The sequence below is a fragment of the Oryzias latipes genome, chromosome 21 (assembly GCF_002234675.1).
Source record: "Oryzias latipes chromosome 21, ASM223467v1".
Taxonomy (NCBI): domain Eukaryota; kingdom Metazoa; phylum Chordata; class Actinopteri; order Beloniformes; family Adrianichthyidae; genus Oryzias; species Oryzias latipes.
The window spans coordinates 10,370,818-10,392,281 of NC_019879.2; the positions used below are offsets into that span (position 1 = coordinate 10,370,818).

Sequence of the window (21,464 nt, forward strand, 5' to 3'; positions counted from 1 at the left end):
TGAGCTACTTTTTCTCCTGTTTTACAAGAAACCTGCTGGGATTTAAGCCCTAAACAGAAACAAACAAGACGTGTGTTTCTGATTTTTATTAAATGTTAACAAACTGTTATTGAAAGATGTCAATGTTTTGAAATTGATTTAAGAAAAGTAATATATTCCCCATCTTTTTTTTATCTTGAAAAGGACCAAAAAAAAAAAAACAGAGCCTATCATCGCACAAACACTATTTTAGGACAAGTCAAATTCCTCAAAACTATAAATGACAATCTAAACATTAGAGGAGATAAAATGATACATCAATAATCATACTGAATGACAAAAAAAGGACCAAAGAAAAACAGGTGAGGCAGGAAGTAACAGAAAGTAAGACATCACATCAAAATATTTTAAAACATTTGGCAAAACCTTTAAAACTTTGAATAACCTTTTTATTTTATTTTAAATTATCCCACATTGTATGGAAAATGAGCAGCAGAGCTAAGAATTTCTTAAATGGAGTTTTCTTTGCATTGCTGTCATCACGTGTGTTGTCACATGGTCACTTTTAACCCTTGTGCTATCTTAGATGACCCCACTCTTACATTGACGTGTTCTCCCTACCATGACAAAGGTGGATAAAGGTGGAAAGATTTCATGTAATCCATGGACACCAGTGAAGATCACAAATCATTGAAGAAAAAAGGTTCAGGTCTGGTCCCTCTAAAGTGTCAGGGGGCATGAATGGTGGTGCAAGGGTTTCCTGGCCTTCGGGTGGAGTGCTGGGCCCCTTCCTGTTGGGGAAAAAGACACTTTTGCACAGCTGTTTTTAAGGAGAGATTTCCTCTGCATGTTGCATTTATTTACAATAAAATGTGGTGGTGTTTTGTTTGGAAAACTTTGGAAAACACTATGAAAAAATATGTTTATCACCACGGAATGAGGATAATAATTTACTTTTAGCCAAACATTTTCTTGTAATATTCAGCCTTAGCGGCAGTGCATGCAGTGTGATAAAAAGATGGCCTGGATTTAATAATCAAATCAAATGACCTCCACTTAATAAATGCAATGCTGACTTATCATTTAAAATCAGAAATCAAATAATTGATTCCATTTCTGGTTAAGAAAAAACATCTTTAAATTTGTGCTGTATTTTTTAAATAATTTTCTTTGTGCTGATAATACTTTGACAAAGTTTTTGCGTATTATCTAGCTTCCCCACATCTTTATTTCAGAAAAATGTCTTTGTTAAAGTGACAGACACACAAAGATTTCTTTTTTCTATTGTTCTTATTTGAATTCTCTTCTGTAATTAAAGAAAGGAATTCCAAATATGCTCTGATTGAAGCTGCTTGCTCACCTTTCTATTAGTAAAATCACTTTTAATGAAAAGCCTCTTGCGAATTTTACAAAGACAGGACTTCAAAATAAACATTTTGTTCGCTCTCTGTTCTGTATGGTTAACTACTGTCACTGCAGCTGCTTTTATGAGTTTCCTCAAACTTCAACATAATGTGTAAATTATGGAATAACTAATGTGGTTTATGACAGTACGAGAGATGATTAAACCAAGTTATACTTTATATTTTGACAAAGTCCCACCATTGAACTGGACTAAGTGACGCCTCCCCCCTCACGTTCCAAACAGGAAGTACCTGCTGGTTCCAAGAAGCCAAAATCCTATAGATTTCTATAGAGAAAAAAACAGCTGTTACTCAGTCAGAATATACATTCTTGCTCTGTTACCTGTTTTTTTTTTTTTTTACAATATATTGTTAAAACTAATTTTAGAAGTGTGCCTTATAGTGTGGAAAATAAAATATTTGTATATAATATTAAAATTTACTTTAAATAAATATGAAGCACAAAAAATTGAGTCAGATTAAGACAAATATTTTTTTTACAAAAACACGAAAAACAACTTTAACAGGCGTTTACTTAAACAATTTAAATCCTATATGTGTGTCGTCGCACACCTTGGGCTGTGTGGACATTTTGAGTAATAAATATGTCACCTGCATGAATCCATCTGAAATACTTTAACAGCACCCTGAGTTATCTCATCTACTCTTTATCCTTGACCTGAAACAGACCAAAAGATCCATGAAATTATTTCAAAGGTTTTACTTTTGACCAACTCGTGCTGTTGGACCGTGTGCAGACCGGGGCGTGGCTCAACGAGGGCGGGGTCAATCGTGCACGTGATTCTTCTTCGTCAGCGCAATTATCGTATTTTTCTTCGCATTTTATGAGTTTCCTCGTGCAATATTGACACCTACCGGACTCGGGAGTGTATGCTGAGATGATTACATTGAGGCTCACCATGTTCATGTTTCTTTATTCAGAATTGAGTGACACTGGAAAAAGAAGCTAAATCTGGAACCACTGAGAATCTTCTCCTAATCAGAGCAGATCATTACCGACTGAAGAAACCAGATCAGCCTTTAAAAGCTGAGAAACTTAGTATTTTTGAATGGCAACCTTTGCTGTGACAAAAAATCACTTAAAGTGGGCGGAGTGCGACGCGCTTAACTCCGCCCACATTGAGGCAAACTGCAGCCGGGGGCTTCTGGACTGAACTGCATTAGAGCTGGATTTGATCCATGGTTTTTTTACTTGTGTTTTGCCTCCAAAAATTACATCTGATTGTTTACATTTTGGGCACTTAAAGATGCTTTTTTTTTTATTACACTAGCAGTGTACTTTGCTACTGGATGTTTAAAAAGTCCCGTAAATGTCATCTGGTTACATGTATCAACTAATCTTCTTTAGTCAGATGTTATCAGGTGGTTTCCTGCTCTCAGGGGGAAGAGGCTTCATTCCTTCCAGAGCTCTTAAGGCAAACCTCCCTGTGAAAGACTGGTACCTGCAAACTCCTCGCATTTTGGCCGTGTGTTGTCTTTCCCTGCAACTCTTCGTGGTGAAGGCTGAATTCCTGAGAGATTTACATGATTGTCAGAATAAATGAACTCAAGCCATGCAGCAGCAGTGGCACAGGTGGAGAAGTTATCTTCTAATCGATTCTTCAGTCCTTCCTCCTCGTGTCCTTGAGACAGACACTCCAGCTTGTAGCAGATGCAAGAGTGTGCAGACTAAACATGTAGACACAGAATCAAGTAATCAATAAAACACCTTGAAATTCTTTGTATTATTTAAACAAGGTCAACAATTGTGTTAGTGTTGGTTGACAAAAGCCGTTTCTGATGATGATGCAGTTTGAAAAAAAGGGAGAATTTACCAAACTGGGACTGTTTTCACTGCATGAACCTTTTCTGCTTTTTTCCTGCCTGTCTGCTGCTTTTGTCCTACATGTGTTCATGGAAAAGTACTTAGTAAAAAGAATTCCTTTAAGAGCGGAAAATGCTCCCAGTTGTGGTTCTGCTGCTGTAGGCTGGGAGGTAAATGGCATTCCAGTGCCGCAGGCCAGTTTCCACTTGGAAAGTCTGGGTTTCAGCCCACTGATCTCTTTGGTCGCTGAACAGCTTCTGCACAGTTGTTGCTTTTCGGGAGCATTAGAAAAACTCAAGAGTGGGTCCAACATGGCATCGCAGCAACTCGGCCTGAGGTTGTTGTTCCTGGTTGTCGTGGCAATGCTAACACTTCTTACAGGTAAGCTCAGTGTCCATATTCCTTCCTCTTTGCTGCTTTCTTGCTTTGTTGTGTGCTCCCATGTTTATTTAAAGCTACTTCAGTCAGCAAGCTTGGAAATCTTTGCAGAGATCTCAGTCTCAAAAAAATCTGAAATCAATTTTTTTTCTCTTTTGTAATCTTCTAAATTGTGATGTATTTTTGTTTTTGACACAACTGTATCGGCCTCTACCACGACTCATGAGAAACAGTGTGTACGTTTCTCTTTATCTTCACGGCTTTTTACCCTGGAAGAAAGAGCGTGGGGGAGGGGGGGCATGCATACCTAACTCATCCCGCAGACCATGGGTGCACACATACACACACACCCCCCCACACACACACACACGTATTTAGACCACATGGAGAAAAGTCTGCAAATGCAGAAAAAACAACAACAAACTAAATTCAACTTTGGAAGCTTCTGCGTTCCAGGAAATTCCTAAATTCTGGAATCCGTTAGCCAGGAACAGGAGGAACACAACAAGTGACAAGATACCCAACCCCCACTCCCTGTTTTGTAGGGAAATTTTGGAAAATGTTTTAACCATGGGTTGAACATGGTGACATAGCACTCTGGCCTCACAGTGAGAAGGCCATGGCCCTGGTTCAATTCCAGGCTGGTACCTTTTTGTGTGGAGTTTGCATGTTGTCCTTGTGTGTTCTGGAATGGCTGGAACAAGCCAGACACTCCAGCTTCCTCCCACAGTCCAGAAACATTCTGCAGAGGTTTATTGGCTACTGTAGAAGGGCATTTGTGACCAGTGCTTTACCATTGCATCATTTTTTCAAAGCCCAAACTGAATCTGATTTAAATGGTGTTACAATACTTGAAGAACTAGGCTCACTATTAAAAAGCCAGCCATTGTGTGTAAATTAAACCACACTGCAAAGATTGGGTGACCAAATATCTCCAGATTGCTTTCAATGGCTTGTTATTGTAAAAGCTTGACTGCAGGGGTTGCAGCTAAGATCCTGCCAGCCTAAGGCGCCTTTTACCCAAAGATTTGTTTCCTTGTTTATTATAAAACACGAACAATTAAAAGCATGAATACTTGCCATCTTTATTAAAAACATAACATTTTTGAATCTAAAAGATATAGTGCGACAACATGCAAACAAATGAGAATTCAGGACCGAATTCTTATTTAACCTTGGGAGTTGGGTCATCTAGACCCACTAGACAGTACTCTGAACCTTTTTCTTTAATAATTTGTGAACCTCACTGATGTCCATGGATTACATGAAATCTTTCCACCTTTATCCACCTTTGTCACGGTAGGGAGAACACGTCAATGTAAGGGTGGGGTCATCTAAGATAGCACAAGGGTTAAATGACAGCTGGTGGAGGAGATTGTGATGAAGGGCCTCAGATAGAGGTTAGAATCAAGGAACCGCAGGTGTTGTGCTCCTGATCTGAAGCCCTTCATGAATGGTTTGTATTTATGCCTTTAATAAGGTTGATAGATAACAGAGAGCATGAAGGCTTTTCCAGAATAGAGAGGAACCGGACGGCACAGAGGTAAAAAGAAGACTTTGATAGTTTTTTTAATTTATGACAACTTTGATAAGTAAGCCTGAAAAACCTATCAAAATGTCTTCTTAACCCTTGTGCTATCTTGTAGGGTCCAGATGACCCCCCCCCTTACAATGACGTGTTATTCCTACCATGAAAAAGGTGGATAAAGGTGGAAAGATTTCATGTAATCCATGGACACCAGTGAAGATCACACATCATTGAAGAAAAAAGGTTCAGCGCACTGTCTAGTGGTCTCTTGAAGTTCTAATGGCAAATGGTAATTGGCGAAAAATGTATTGCTCTTTTTTTTATCTTCCTCAAAGGCCCAAAGCGCTTTACAGTCACAAACCCATTCACCCATTCAGACACTGGTGGCGCCAACCTTCCACCAGAGGCAAGGAAGGGTTCAGTGTCTTGCCCAAGGACACTTCAACACATGGCCGGGCAAGACGGTGATCGAACCTGGAATAATAATAATAATGCAGTTCCTGCATCTAGTCTGGATTAGATTAGTTTGTCTTTTGCTTGCTTGTAGATTTAAAGATTTGTTTAAAGTTCCACTCCGATCGTCTGTTGATCTATTGTAAAAGTGTTCCCAGTGGTCTTATAATTTCTAATTTTAGGCAAAATCTAAAAACCTGTGTTGTTTTCTGGGACATAGTTTCTGCAGAGCAGCAGTACTTCATTATACCTCTGAATTGTGTGAGGGACTGTTGGTGTGGAGTAAGCCCATCCCCACTTCCCGTCATCCTTTTTCTTTTTTTCTAGCTCACAGCCCCTCACATCCCCAACCTTACATCATTAGCACAAGAAAAATTGAGCAATATTGGAACTCCATCATTAAAAAAATGCCACAAGAACAAGTTGAAAACACCAAAAACAGCCTTTTTTTTTTATCACAGTGGGTCTTTAAAGTTAATCAGCTGCTTTTGAGAAACACTGATAAAGCACCAGCAAGGTTTATTGGTGCGCTAAGGTCCTATATGAGGAACAAGCTGCTTCAGGCCAACTTGCTGAATAGGTTAATGGTGATTCTTGTTGAGCGTGCATCACAGTCGATTGTGCATGACTGTGGATGACCACCGATGAGTCAGAGAGGCAAAAATGACCTTATTAGCTCCAGAATCAGAAAACAAAGAACTGGAAGTTGGTCATCGAGTCTCTAGAATCACATTTTATTCTACATTGTGTGGATGGACACAGAAAACAACCCACAGTGAAGACTCTATTCAGGCTTTTGTTTGAAGTTTTACTAACAAACTGTAGTACTTTTGAAGTGTTCTTGAAGATATCTGCAGCGGTGGTGTATCTTTTTATATATTTATTTATTTTTTAAAAACATTTTATTTTTCTTCATATTCAGGAACAAGTTAAAAAAGGGGAAAGAATCCACCAAAAGGCATCAATCATAAAAAGCAACAGCAAAAAAAACTATGCAAAATTGCAAAAGAGTCCAATAAATTATTTTAAAACCCCCAAGGTAAAAGAAAAAAATAAAATAAAATGTAAATCTCAGCGCCTCAACATAAACAAAAAAAGGGTCCCATACTTTGGGGGCCTTCTCAAACCAAACCGTTGGTTCAAGGTCAAAGAGCAAAGAGGCATTTGACCCTCAACATCCAATTTGTTCAGTTGGTCCAGAATGCTTGCTCTGTTTTCAGGTGTGTGCCACAACACGGTTGTTTGGTCTAGAGAACAGTACAATTGTGAGTGCCAAACATGACATCAATTGTTTGAAATTAAACGGGAACTCTTGACCTGCTGTCGGTCCAATGTTCACCTCTTCAGGGGTTAGCTTTTTACACTAGATACCCTTCCTGTCACAACCCTGTGTTTTATATCCACAGGGGGAACCAGACTTGGACCCCTTGTGGTTACATAGTAAGGTAAAGGGTCTTGCTTATAGAACCATGCTGGATGAGGTTCATCCCGCCTCCTGGGAATTGGACCCTGTTCCAGTCGTGCACTAATCCAACTGAGCAATCCAGCTGCTTTTCTCTTGGTCTACAATAGTGGCAAAATATTAAACATGAGGTCATTGGGATTGAAACAAAAAAAAAAAAAGCATGAACATCATGACAATGTGGTCCATCTGCTTCTGAGCTGAAGTTGTGTTTCTGCTGGACCAAAAACATCAATGGTTACATACTGTGCAAACCCAGACAGGAGTTACCACCCACTGAACAAGTATAACCGTTCCTAGGCTACCAATTTAATTAACTGTTAAATGGCGTTTACTTACCTTTATGACTTCTTCGAAGGACCAAAGCGCTTTACTGTCTCAGTCCCATCCACGCGCTGACACACACACTGTTGGCAGCCACACTGCCGAACACTGGCGCCAACCTACGACCACCAGGGGGGCAATGTGGGGTTCAGTGTCTTGCCCAAAGACACTTCAATACATGAGCAGGCAACCTAGAATCTTCTGAGTGTCCCCCAGCCAACCCACATAGATAGTAAGGATGGTTTCATACAAATGAGGGTCTGTGAGACCCTGAGAAGTTCATGGATTTTGACTGTGTTCTAATTTGATGCAGTAAAACATAAGTGATCCTGTGGTTGCCTGCTGCTGCATGTATCCACTTTAAAAGAATGAAGCATTTAAAATGAAAATGCAATCAAATGTTATGTGCAAATAAGTCTGCAGCCGGTTTCCTTTAGATGTGAGCAGACAAACAACTTTTATAAATACTAAAATGACATTTTTATATCATTTTAAACAATGATTATGTGAAAAATAGCTTTTAGTTTGCAGTATTTATTTGACTTATCTCCTTTTAATTTACAAAAAATGGATAAACTATTCTTCAAAGCATAACTAATTAACAAACTGTAGATCACCACCTTCATTGATTTTCCTCCACAGATGCGTCCACATCATCTTGAGGAAAAGAGATGCTGACGTTTTCGTGTCAATCACATTAGAATGAGAACAGATGATGGCCTCCACATTGACAGTACTCTTTTTTTTTTTTTTAATCTTTAACCCCTAGTGGCAGAAACTGGAAAATCCCCATCCGAGTCGACGATTGACGTTCCTTCTTCCAAGGCCAAAGAATTCCTTCTGAAGCTGAGCAGATCCAAGAGGAACATCTGGGATCGAAGCAGACCTGACGTCCAGCAGTGGATCATGCAGTTCATGCAGCTGGGATATGATGAGCAGGTCAGTTAAAAGAAAACAAGCCAGGTAATGAAAATGTTAAAACCTTTGTGCTATCTTAGATGACCCCCCCCTTACATTGACGTGTTCTCCCTACCATGACAACGGTGGATAAAGGTGGAAAGATTTCATGTAATCCATGGACACCAGTGAAGATCACAAATCATTGAAGAAAAAAGGTTCAGAGCACTGTCTAGTGGGTCTAGATGACCCAACTCCCAAGGTTAAAGTGCCTAGGATAGCACAAAGCACAGGTTTCCTGTACCTGTACTAGAAACAAAACTACCTATCTTAATTTTAGGAACGTAAAATGAAGCACCGATGTTGTGAAAGGATCAATATCGTGCTAAATCTTTTTTTTTTTGAGCTTTTAAGTGTATTATAATGTTCATTCCTCACAAAAAAAACTTCTCCAAAGTGGTATTTTGATCCATTCATGCATTTCTGAGTATTCCTCTAAAAACCTGCACCTTGAGCACCAGCCCCTCCCAGTCCACGAAAACCAGCGGGTTCTCACATTGTGACATCAAAAAGTGAGGAACCGCCCCTTTTCAGGAGGAGTCTATGCCGCCAGCCCCGCCCCCAGGCTAACACACACCCTCTTTTTCGTGGAACTAGCAGTGATCGGCTATAAACGCTTTCCTTTTATATGCCCAGTATGCACATCAACCTTTGCAAAAGTTTGGATGTAGGTTTGTTTTGGTGGGCGAAAGGCAGACATGCTGCCGAGGCCAACTATAGGATGTCATGAAATGGGCGGCACCCACATGGAGAGAAAGGAGGCGCCTCAGAGCTCGAGCTGCGAAAATAACTATTTATTTAAAAAATTGTTCTTTAGTGTGCCAAAGGTATTTTATTATATACATGGATATAGTTTACTGTGACAGGCTAAAGAAAACCATGATATAAGCCGTTTAGTGGTTGATACGGTGCCTGAACCTAACTTAAAAAGACAGCTTTGGTTTTCCTTCAGGTCGGAAACTGAAGAAACCCAGCAACTCTCTGCTTTTCTTCCTGTCTGGCAGCATCCTAACAGCCTGCACGCGTCGGCTGCTGTTGGTTTCTTTTCTGATGAACCATTGGCCTTTTCAGCCGTTTCTCTCCACGCATGTCTGTTGCAGTTTTCTACAGTTAATCAATGAATGACCGTCTTTTCTTCCTCCTCAGAGGCTGGAGGCCGACCTGTCTTACTGGATGGACCAAGCCCGCGCCAGCGACCACGGCCGCCAGCACCACTACGATGAAAACTCCCCCTATGGACCATGAATCTGGCTCCTACACACAGTCAAAAACCGTCTATTATCCACATCTGCTAGTTACTCCTCCAAATGATCTACATGTAGTTTTAATCTGAGTAATCTCTTCAAACAATGGGATCTACTCAGAAATCTGTTGGGATTTGCCTGCTTGGAAATAAAGATTTCCTGCACAGACTTATTCTTTATTTTTACCGGATAAAAAAAAAAAAAAGATTTACACCTAAAACATAGAGGTACTCTCATACACGATGATACCGTACACAAACTACTGGAAATATTTTATTAAAATAGGCTTTTCACATCAAAATCTCTGATGAAACTTCACAAACACAACGATGGCTTGAGAAACACGCGGTGGTGTCGTAACAGTCTGTGGAGGAACTGTCCGGTCCTGAAGTGCAGCGTTCACAAAAATCCAGTTCAAAATAAAAAAAAAATCATCCGGACTTTCCACAGAAAGAACAAACAGGGAAGATAAACCTGAATCCCGGCTGCACAGTCACAATCAGCAGACTGAATGGGTATTAAATAATAAAAGCACAAAAAATCACAAAAACGTAGGCTGGATTGGAAACGCTCAAAGTCGTAGCCTCTTGTCATTAAGGCTTCGACGCGGCGCCGGTATGAGCAAAAATTCACCCCATGAGCGCCCGCAGCTCCAACGCAAGGCAGCAGAAGCTTTCAGGACTCCGCCACTTTTTCTCGAAAAGACAGTTCCTGAGGGGGCAACGACTCATTAGGGGGCACGAAAGAGATGCCCTTCAAGTTTTAAGAGAGGTTCAGATGAAGGCGCGGCTTCAGTTGTGTCTGGGTCTTCCTTTCTTCATGCGGGCGGCTTTGGGTTTGGGGATGTACTGATTGTTGGCCTGGTGCTCCAGCTCTCGACTGAAGTACTGGATGGTTTTGTTCAAGCCTTCCTCCAGGGGAACCTGTTCAACCAAAGACAAAGCAGCTCTGAGTAAATAGAATCACACATGTGGGGGTGAAACGAGGAGCTTCACACCGCCATCGGCACTAAGGACTCAAGCGACCACTTTCTAGGAAAGGTCTATGCAAACGCGCATTTACATAGACTTTTCCTTGAAAGTGGTCTCTTGAACGTGTGTTGTCGAGGGCCGTGTGAACGTAGCTTAAAACGTACCACTGGCTCCCAGCCCAGCAACATTTTGGCTTTTCGGATGTCCGGCCTTCTCCTCTGTGGGTCGTCCTGGGCTTCTGCGAGGAACTGGATTTGGCTGTGGCTCACTGAGAGGGAAAAACAACGTCAGCACTATCGCCAGGATTTGTAAAATACTGAGCTTTGTCAATGGTTGTCACTAAAACACACCTGGACCCAAAGACCAGAGGCTACATTTGAGGTGTTTTTGCTTTATAAAAACAAATATGGAAGTACAAAACTTTTTTTTCTGCATTCTGTCACTCAAAGCTTAAAAGAATGAAATCTTTTTAAAGTCCCACTCCGGTCATTTTTGTATCCATTTTAAAAGTGGTCTTGAAATTACGATGATGCCATTTTAAGCCAAAATCAACAAACCTGTCTCGTTTTCTAGGACATTGTTTCTGCTGAGCGGCAGGACTTTTTTTTTTATAAATTCACCTCTGATTTGTGGGCTGGACCATTGATGACCACCCCCTCTTCCCTCCCCATTGCTGAGAGCTTGGAGCAGGGGAGCTTGTGGCGAGTCCAGCCTATTTTCTATGTGACAAATATAATATTTTTCCAACTATATTTTTCATCTGCTCCTGATTCCTAATGATTTGAATAAAGAAATACTCAGAAATGCAATTTTAAGCTTAATTTTCTTTATAAATGTCCTCCATCATCAGAAAATGCCACAAGAACACGTTAAAAACACAATTTGCATTGCAGTTGATCTTTAATTAAAAACAAAAATGTCAATTTTATGTTTATGAGCCAAGACATAAATACATTATGAGTTTATTATTGTCACCACTTACTGAGCTATCACTAAAAATTATTTCAAAATGGTTATACAAGAATAAATTAATACAAATTGTTATAAAAAAATTGTTTTTTAATAACTTTTTTTTATCTGTGTCATGACTGAGTGACACGCTGTGTCCATCTAAGCAAAGCTAAACGTGTGCGCTCAGCCAGCTCTGCAGGACATTGGCGGGCGGCGGCCTTACCGACCAGACTTTTAATGAGACGTGCAAACTCCAGAATGGTATGCTCCTCCGGGTTCCCCTGCAAACAAAGCGGCTTATTGTCAGGAGATCCGAAAACAAATGCGGCCATTTCCTCCAAACGTCATGACAGAGGAACTCACCAGGTTGACAGGACTGCTGATGTTACTGTTCATCAACAACACCAGGCCGTTCACCAGGTCACTGCAAAGCAGACAAACACACTTATGCCTCTGACTCATAGGGTTCTTCTATTGTCACATACCTTACATGTTTCGACGGATGTCGAAACATGTAAGGTATGTGACAAAACACATCCGTGTCTGATAATAGAAGAACCTAAGAAGTCAGTTAAAATATACAGACACCATGAACTTTATTGAACTGCCTCCTCTCAACCGTTCATGTCTACATTTTTTCCATGTCCATTTTTTGTCACTGGAATTTCTGGGGGAAAAAAGTTAAACTGCTAAAAATAAAATAAAATAAAAATCAACCCCCCTTCAGGTGAGTAAGAGGAGATATTTGAACCCAGCGGGAAAGAGTGAGCAAAGGCGTGGGCTTATGTCGGCGCTCCTGACAAAGGTCATTTCTATTTCTGTAATGACAACAGGAATGGAAACTTTATCCTTTTAAACCAAAAAACCTCAAATAAGCAGCCGTTTACTCTGGACTCCATTCCTGACCTTTGCCCCCGTTGAAGCAAAACAACAACGACAAAAAGGATTTTTTTTCTTTTTACTTCGTGGCTCAAATGCCAAACGTTCTTAATGTGAACAAAAAGGAAACAAATAGGAATGTTGGACAGACGGCAAACAGCTGCATTTCCACCCTGACCCTGCAAGTCAGAAAGTTGAATGAAATTCATTTTGATGCTCATAACAGCAACCAAAAAGAAACATTAAAAAAGTTTTTTCTGTTCACTAGGCTACGTTTTTTACCTCAATGTGACATTTCAGAGCACTGCCAGTCATCATTGGACTGAGTTCTCTCTTTTTCTTTTCCCACAAATGCTCACTTTCCAGCTACTAAAACTAGAATTTGACATGTTTTCATTGCTTCTCCATCGTCCTCTCCTTCTGTTTGACTTCTGTTATTGAATTCTGCTCATTTTTATGTATTTTTATTTGGTGTGGAATCACAGTTATCATGCAATAAGTCATTTTTCCATAGATTCCATTGAATGGTTTTCTGAAAACTACGATGTAAAGGTTCCAATGCTGCTTAGAATTGAATTGTGTTACAATATGAGACCACAGGGGCTCAACAGACTTTATCCGCTGTGCTATCTTGCGGGGTCCAGATGATAAACCTTCAATGATTTGTGATCTTCACTGGTGTCCATGGATTACATGAAATCTTTCCACCTTTATCCACCTTTGTCATGGTAGGGAGAACACGTCAATGGAAGGGTGGGGTCATCTGGACCCCATAAGATAGGCCAAGAGTTCTAACATCAGTTTCACTATCAGGCTCACCTGCAGTTTGACTATAGCAGAAAAAACACAAATGTAGGCTTCAACATTTCCTGATCTAGGCCGAGTCTTTCTTCAATTTCCGTTATTTTTTCCCCCCATTTTCTGTAGTTGTGTAATGAAAATGTTTCCAGATTGTGAGATATTTGCAATTGACCGACTTAAAATTCTAAAATAGATAAAAGAATACTTGTCCTATCTTTCATACAAAAAGTAAAACCAACAACATTTCAAGAATGTCTTCTCTTATGAAGTACAAAATAGCATCAACTGATTTTCTTTTAGTATTCCAGGAGTTATACGGCAAGAAAGTTTTATGGGATGATAACTTTCATTCATCGTTTACACAAACTGACTCTTTTTTTTAATGACTTTGCAGATTTCATAATTAAACCAATGATAAATCAGATTTATTCTATCTACATGGCAGTAAACTGAACATTGTTCTGTTTATCCAACTTTCAAAGATGAAATCTCGTCACTATTGACGATATTCAACTTTCACTGTCTGCTGTGAGAGCAGAATTACACACGAGAACAACACACTTAGTCCAGGGGTGTCGGACTCCGGACTCCCTCCCTGCTGGTTTTTCAAAAACCTAGCCAGTCACCTGGTTCAGGTGCGTTTTTTGCCAATAAGAAGATGTCAGGGTTATGACTTTTCCCCGTTAATTCAATTACAAATCACTATTAGTCCATTTTCATCTAAATTTGATTCATTTTTTTTACATAACTAGTGACTTAAACTGAAAAAAGCTCGACTTTTAATTAATTTTAAAAACAAAAGTAAAGTATTTTTTTGCTTAAAAGTACAAAGAAATACTTTTAACACTTTGATGAATTGATAACTATAATAACCATTTTTAAACCCATCCCTACTTGATCTACAAGGTTTTTTTCTTTGGTTTAGGCTATAGGGGGACACGTGAGAAAACTATTTCTGGTGGATGGAATGAGTTTGTGCGAGAACAGTTTTCTGATCTTTCCCAGAATGACTCAAATCAACTTTTATTGTATTTTACAAATGAAATGTGCCTGGATTCTCAGCACAGCAGCAGCAGGTAACAACCCTGAAGCAGAAGGCGGCAGTTCACTGATGCTGGAGCTCTGATGTGCTGCTTCTCTGCTGCAGCAGCACAAACACATCCACTCTTTGAAAAGGCAACACCGGCTTAGAGATAAGGAAAGTGCATCAAGCTGATTCATGTGTTCACCTTGACTTCCTGTCAACAAGTCTTACACAACCTTTTGATACAACCAGCATTCAGGAGAGCTGCAGAACGCACAAATAACACACATGTGTGGAACGTCTTCTCAGGTGACGGAGTGACCTTGAAGAACAACCGCACCACATTCAAGTCACAGAGAAAGTGATGCAGGGAACAGGAAGAGACGCAAAGATTAGACAGCCAAGGAAGAAATTTAGACTGAAGAAGAAGAGATGGTTAAATAGATGACAAAGGAAATCCAGAAACACGTTTATTATTTTAGGAAACTTCATACCACCATTAGAACTCAGAAACAATCACGCGTGTGGAGGAGAACATGCTTCTCTCAGCTGTGGAAGCTCTGCTTTGGTTTCCTTCAGCTTCTAGAAGTTACAATGAGCCTCTCACCCTCAGCCGATGCACAGCTTTTATTAAAAAAAAATCACCTTCATGGTGCATTCAGCTGATAGTAACACCCAGCTCTCTGTTAGCTTCAGGCTAAGACGGTGCATTTTGTATATTATAGAAGAAAAAAACCAAAAGTTGCTATTAAATCTAACTCCACATCATAACTTTATTGGCGTTGATCAAGAGATGAAAATATTTACATAAAGGCAATCCATTTGGTCGTTTTTACGGTTTCTGACTGAGCGGAATTTTGCATTGAAAAGCTCACAGCCGCCGTGTGAGCTTTTCGGATAGGAAGGGGAGACAAGGAGCCCGCTTGGCGAGCGCGGAGCGCAGAGGCGTCCGGGGAGCAACAAGTGTTTGTTGTGAAAGGAAGCTTCTGACGAACGCGCCGCGCTGAGGGAGTAAGCCCTGGCTGCAGCCTGCAGAATGGGTCATCATAGTGGAATGCTTTGATTGCAGAGGAATGTGAACACGCTGTGGAATGTTAACCCCGCCCACGCTGAGCCCATGCATTTGATTCACCTTTGTCACAGCAGTTGTGATTGCAGGAAAGGGGAAGAATCAGTGGAGCACATTTTGTGTCATTGTGAATTGTATGAGGAAGAAAGAGAACAGAAGGAGGAAAATTTGAATGGTGCAATTTTTTTTATGTATCACTCAAAAAAATGATTCAAGCCCCTCTTTCATGTAACACAATAAAATTCTGTATGTTTTATTTAAAAATATTTATTTTAAAAGATTGTATCTACATTTAATTGACCTAACACAAAATGTATAAATAGTTTCCCCTATAACTCCAGTAATCCAAAATAATTGAGTTCAAGTAAGGGGCATGCTGTTGAATGCTGTTTTCCTGTTTCTCTTTATTCTTTTTGCCGTCTCACGGCTACAATTTTTCACCTATTTTAACCATTGAACTTTTAAAATGTTCAACTCCTTCATCTAATGTAATGCCTGGTATGACTATTAGTCCTTCAAATCCTTCGACTTTTCAAAAGTGAAAACTTTAGTTCGCTTTTTCCACGTAAAAAACGAAACTGTGGCATGAAATCGCTTCAACTCGGCTTCTCCCAATAAGACGAAAGACGATCATGATCACGTGCGTGATCACCGGAGTGATAGCTCAGTGGCTTAGATAGCGGGTTAACAACTCAGAGGTTCTGAGTTCGAATCTAGCATTAGACCGTTGTTGCTTATTTTTTTTTCCTTTGCCTTTCTTGATAAAATTTAGTTCGACTAACTCGATTATATTTCATTACATGGAAGAATTTACTTTGAGGTCGGGTTACTCATATTTATTGGATGTAAATCCTGACAAAACAATTAAATTGAGTTCATCCAATGAGTTATTTTTTGAGTCTGTGAGGCCAGACAGAATTTATTAATTCCCTAATGCATGCACATGGAAACTTGTAAAAGGCATAAGAAGGCAGGAATCACGGTAGAAATTCCCTAATTCAATTAAATATTTTTATTTTATTTTAGCACATACAATGAAAAAGGGATCATGAATACAAAGAATGCATTAGGATAATACTAAACTTTAACAAAAAAGACTAAGCTAAACTGATATCCCTGCCCTTAGACCCCCCCCTTCACAGTAAGGAAAAACTCCTTAAAAACCCGTAGGTGGCAATATTGCACATGGAAACTTGTAAAACCACCAAAGAAGAAGACGGGCTCAGCATGGGCGGGGCTAACATTCCACAGCGTGTTCACATTCCTCTGCAATCAAAGCATTCCACTATGATGACCCATTCTGCAGGCTGCAGCCAGGGGTAGTTGCGCTGAGGCGCGCGTATCGCGCTGAGGCGCGCGCTATTTTACTGATGTTTTTTAACCAGCCCCGTTAGTACCATAATGCTGCCGCGACACAAGTGGAAGGAGAGCTGTTCCTTTTCACCCCTCCATGCACTGCTGCTCCTTGCTCATTCTTAAACACGTACAACAGAATGGCGAGCCGGGCGTTGGCCCCGCCTTTAGCCCCTAAGACTCATGGGAAATGGGGGATCGCGGATGTAAATTTCCTCATCATAACTGAGGGACGTAATGTTGATTATATGGTTACTGTTAGTAATTTTATGTATGATACCTAGTTTGTCAATAAGTTAAAAAAAATAAAAAAAATAAAAATAAAAAAACCCATAACTGAGGAACTTGTGAACAGAATAGAGGTCCATGCTGTTTCAGATGTGGGTGTAATTAGATACATGAGCTTGAGAAAAGGCCAGTACCTGCCCACAGTGTGGTAATGAGCCATGCACACTCTGGTAGTCAGGACGCGCTTTGTCGAGGCAGCGGCTTGTATACTGATGCGGCTTGTGTATGTACAAAAATATTTAAGCACGTTAAAATAGGTGGGTGCGGCGCTTTATAACCCGGAATTTACGGTACTATGTCTATTTCAATAACAAAAAGGAGATTAAAGAATAAAAAAAGAAAAAACACAGGTAACCAAACAGATGATGGAGGAAAAAACATAAAAGAAAGGAGTGAGGGAGTAATGAGGGGGAAAAAAGGACAAGAAAATGATACAAGTAATAAAAACCTAGAAAAAAGAGAGTAAAACAAAAAATGAGACAAAAAAAGGGAAGAGGAAAATGTGGAAGAAGAGATGAGATGAAAAAAGCAAAGGAAAAAGAAAAAGATAGATAAAAGACAGATAACTCATCCTTTGGTTTTACTGTTTTATATGAAGGAAATCTCCTGTCTAAATCTAAAAAAGGGAAATTATGTAACGCATTTTGAAATGATTGCATTTTTCCCCCCACCTTTTTTAAGGCCCAAAAGGTTTTACATGCAGTGATCGCACTCACTCACTCACTCACACACATCAATGACCTAATGAAACCAGACACGCTGTGATGTTGTGACAACTGTTTCTAAAATTGTTGTTTACTAAATTGAATCACTAACCTCACATACTGGAAGGCTCGTGTTTGAGAACCAGTTCCATACACCTGAAAGAAAAACAGAAACCGCAGTTTATTCACTAAAACCAATATTGAAATATATATAAACTAAACTCCATATAAATAAACAGTCTATCCAGCAAATTTATAAATATTTATACAGTTGTCCGGGTGATTAATCGATTCTGATTGGCTGTTGGGTCTGGATTCAGTAAGGGGCAATGGCCGACGAAGTATGCATTCTCACTTTTTGATATACGCCGTTGAAGCCGGTTGCTTCCGCTAAGTGTGTTAAAAAGTGATAATGCACACTTCAAAGGTCATTAACCCGCTTATACCATGGTCACTTACAAAAGAGATAAATAGTCACCCGTTTTTTCAGAAAAAGTGGACTATTTGTTACATGACAAGGCACCGCACCACCGCTGCAGCCAAGATTTGGCGATATAAAGTGATATATATATACTGATCGTCCTGTTGGGTTGAATAAAGCAGCAGTTCAGAAAGTTCACCTCTTACCGCTTGTTTTTGTCCAGATGATGAAGCTAAAGGTTGTTTTAAAGAAGCCGGCGCAGTGATACAGAAGATTTAAGCTAGGTGACCGGAACCTCTTTTTTCACCGTGCGTTATCACTTTTTAATGCACACCCAGCAGCCAATCAGAATCGAGTATTCACCCAGACCGTGGTATAATTTCTGATAATGCACATTTCATCTGCCATTATCCATTACATAATACATATATATATAAATTAGATCCAGAAGTGACGTTTTATGCCCCACAGGCAAAACCCGCCCCTACCCTAACAGCCCCCTCCTGACATGGCTGCTACACAGACCACACTTTGTTCCTCTGCCCCTGTCAATCTGGTCAGAACTACGTGTTTCAAATTCATTTAAAAAAAAAAAACTTTTTTCTGTTGAATTTATCTCCATAGCAACCACTTTATTATTTGGTTGTTCTTGAGGTGACGAACAGGTCTATGTACTTTTTAGAAGAATCGGAGAAAGTTAATTGAGCTTGATCCAATAATTCAGATATTACATTTTCACGATACTCCAGTAGAAAATGTGCGAGTAAGAGGGTGATGTCACTCTGGAAGCTCGCCACACGACCACTGTTCAAAATCTTCATCTTCTAAAGCAAACATTTGATCTCAAGAAGCTTCCCAATGATGCTCAAGGAGTTAGAGGGGATAGATAAAAATCCATCATAGGATTTTAAATTTGTCGTAGTTAGAAATGATGATTTATTTTTTTATTATTCAAGATGGCGGCCATTTCCTATGGTCAGAGGTCAAAAGGACCGTGGTTGTAGACTTAAACTGGTGGAGTGTTTTGCAAATTTTTGTTAAACTGGCTGATCAAAAGTTTTCTTTTCCCGTATTGTGGGAAACGGAAAATTGTCAAATTTCCCACTTTGCCACAGAATGGAAAACATCCAATAATAACCTGATTAATTCCTTTGGGTATCCCAGAAACATGTTTTTGTTTATTTGTTTGTTTCATTAGTAGATTTTGAAAACAAACGTTTTGAGCCCTATAAGAGATTTCAGCCCCATTCAGTTTTTGAGTATGTGGCGGGGGTGAAACCTTTGCTCAAAGGCGCAGTTAGAAACTGAACCATATGATCTGTGCAGTCCTGGTCTGCTGCGGGAATGAATAATAATATGTGTATATATATATATATATATATATATATATATTTTACATAAATAATGTATCCCGGGGAACAACATAGACAATTCCTGAATGAAAAAAACAATATAAAATCTTTGACAAACAGGAGAGTACAGGCTTACAGGAGAAAAAGACTGTCATACGTACAGTGAGGGGTTCTCCTTGCAGAGCCTGAAGGATGAAATTACTGACCACTCGCCCATCGTTCATGTGCATTCTGGAGCCAAAGGTGTTGAAGATCCGTGCCACTCTCACCTCCACTCCTTCCTGAAAGCAGAAATAAAGGGGAGGACTCAGAACGTAACCTTGTGGTGCTTTCAATGCACACGATCCAGCACTACGCCAACATTCACTCCTTTGTTTCACGAGAACAGCAAAGCTGTCACAGGAACATGACTGAAAAAGAAATACTTGTGAGATTAGATGAAAGTCATTTCAATTTCATTCAGACAAAAATAACAGACAATACAGAGCAAATTAAAGTTTGGCAAGCCTCGCAAAAAGAATGGAAATACCTGAACTTACTGCTAAGCATTTGTGAAAAAAAAACTTAAATTTCAGCTATTTTACAAACAGATTAAAAAAAAAAGGACTCTAGAATGGAAATGTTCAATTCATTTTGAGCGAATGACACCACATGGAATAATCCCGCAAAGAAACACATCATCAATGAGACTCAAGGTTGTGGATCTTTTTGAAAATAGTTTTTCTGAGAATTTAGCAGAACTTTAATAAAGAATTTATGCTAGCATTTTTCAGCTAAACTCATTTGTCTCTGCACTTGAACCCGCTTTAAATGTGCACACGTCAAACTTAAGAGGATTCAGAGGGTCATCTGTTGAGCAAAAGGCTGTGGCCCTCTGAAGTTGAACCGCATTGAAGTTAAAGATGGACTCTGATCATCTTTTGATCTCTTTTCCAAACGTTCCCAGTGGTCTTTTAATTATGATTATGAAGTTTTTCAATATAAAAACCTGGCATTATGTAGGACATAGTTTCTGCAGAGCAGCAAGAGTTACATTATTAAAAAAAGCCACAAGAGCATGTTAAAAACACCATCCTTATCAGGGTGGGTCTTTAATGAAACCCGGTCTTCCCACTTCTATTCTAAAGCTTGCACTTGCATTAATTTCCAGATATGCTTTATTCTGGAAGTTGAAACATTTTCCCCATGGTTTTTAGGTAGGTGGAGGTTCCTGCAGTGTGATTGCAAAAGAAATGACAGTTAAATAAAAAACAAAGATTTAAGCAGGTTAGCGAATCTGCTTCTTGCCGGGTATTATTGTGACCTGGAAATCCTTCAATAAACGAGAACTCAACAAAATCTATAAAGTAAAATTTACAACAGAAAAGAGCTGTTCCTGCTGACTCGGAAATAAACACTCAAACTCTCCCTTCTTTTAAACTACTGACCTTGTTAAAGTCAAATTCATGGGATCATCACGTTCGGCTTTAGATGCAAAGTACGCCCATATTTGGTGCTGTAGCATGAATAAAAACATGAATTTATGCAGATGATTCAATATCCGATCCAAAACATATTCCAGACAGTGAGGCACAAGGATAAAACCTGAATCCCAGTGACACGTCTGCAAAAGGACTCTGTCAAACGACGACAGTCAGAACAAGGCCACTTCCTCTGGGGCGTCTCATCCTTCTTTCAAACTTGTACCAAACTTTGTCGTGCAGATGTTTCATTAAAAAAGTATGTGTGAGTTTATTCAAGTTATGATCTTTTGAATACAAAGAATTGAAGGAAAAACTCTGGGTTTGTGAATAAAAAGCTGAGCATTTAAAGCATTTAAGTATATTTTTATATAAACTCTAAAAAATAAAACGTTCCTGTTCTCTGTTTGATACCAAGCCTTCAGAACCTTCTGGAGAAAAACAACAATTCAAGTCCAGCAAACTAAGCTGTTAAAAAGGTTTTAACCAGACATGAATACATTAATGAGCTTTACCAACCAGGAAAACGTTCAAGCTTATTGAAAAAAATAGATCAAGTCTCTATTAATGATCTATTGGGGTGAAAACAGAGCAAAACAAACTTCGTCAGCATCTCAGTAGTTTAAGAAACATCATAG

General features: G+C 39.5%; 2 protein-coding genes across 2 annotated transcripts in view; one reads left to right on the plus strand and one right to left on the minus strand.

The window, feature by feature from the left end:
* Positions 1 to 3,323: 3,323 nt before the first annotated feature.
* c21h2orf40 (chromosome 21 C2orf40 homolog) lies at positions 3,324 to 9,721 on the plus strand. Its single transcript, XM_023950551.1, has 3 exons — positions 3,324 to 3,588; positions 8,122 to 8,291; positions 9,456 to 9,721. The coding sequence occupies exons 1-3, from the start codon at positions 3,519 to 3,521 to the stop codon at positions 9,552 to 9,554; spliced, it is 339 nt and encodes a 112-aa protein (XP_023806319.1). The 5' UTR covers positions 3,324 to 3,518; the 3' UTR covers positions 9,555 to 9,721.
* A 92-nt stretch (positions 9,722 to 9,813) lies between these two features.
* Positions 9,814 to 21,464, minus strand: part of uxs1 (UDP-glucuronate decarboxylase 1) — a 61,854-nt gene continuing 50,203 nt past the window's right edge. Inside the window, exons 11-16 of the mRNA XM_023950550.1 lie at positions 19,528 to 19,647; positions 17,706 to 17,749; positions 11,839 to 11,899; positions 11,699 to 11,756; positions 10,689 to 10,792; positions 9,814 to 10,476 (exon numbers count right to left, since the gene is read on the minus strand). Coding sequence (XP_023806318.1) covers positions 10,345 to 10,476; positions 10,689 to 10,792; positions 11,699 to 11,756; positions 11,839 to 11,899; positions 17,706 to 17,749; positions 19,528 to 19,647 — 519 coding nt within the window. The 3' untranslated portion in view covers positions 9,814 to 10,344. The remainder of the gene's footprint in view (positions 10,477 to 10,688; positions 10,793 to 11,698; positions 11,757 to 11,838; positions 11,900 to 17,705; positions 17,750 to 19,527; positions 19,648 to 21,464) is intronic.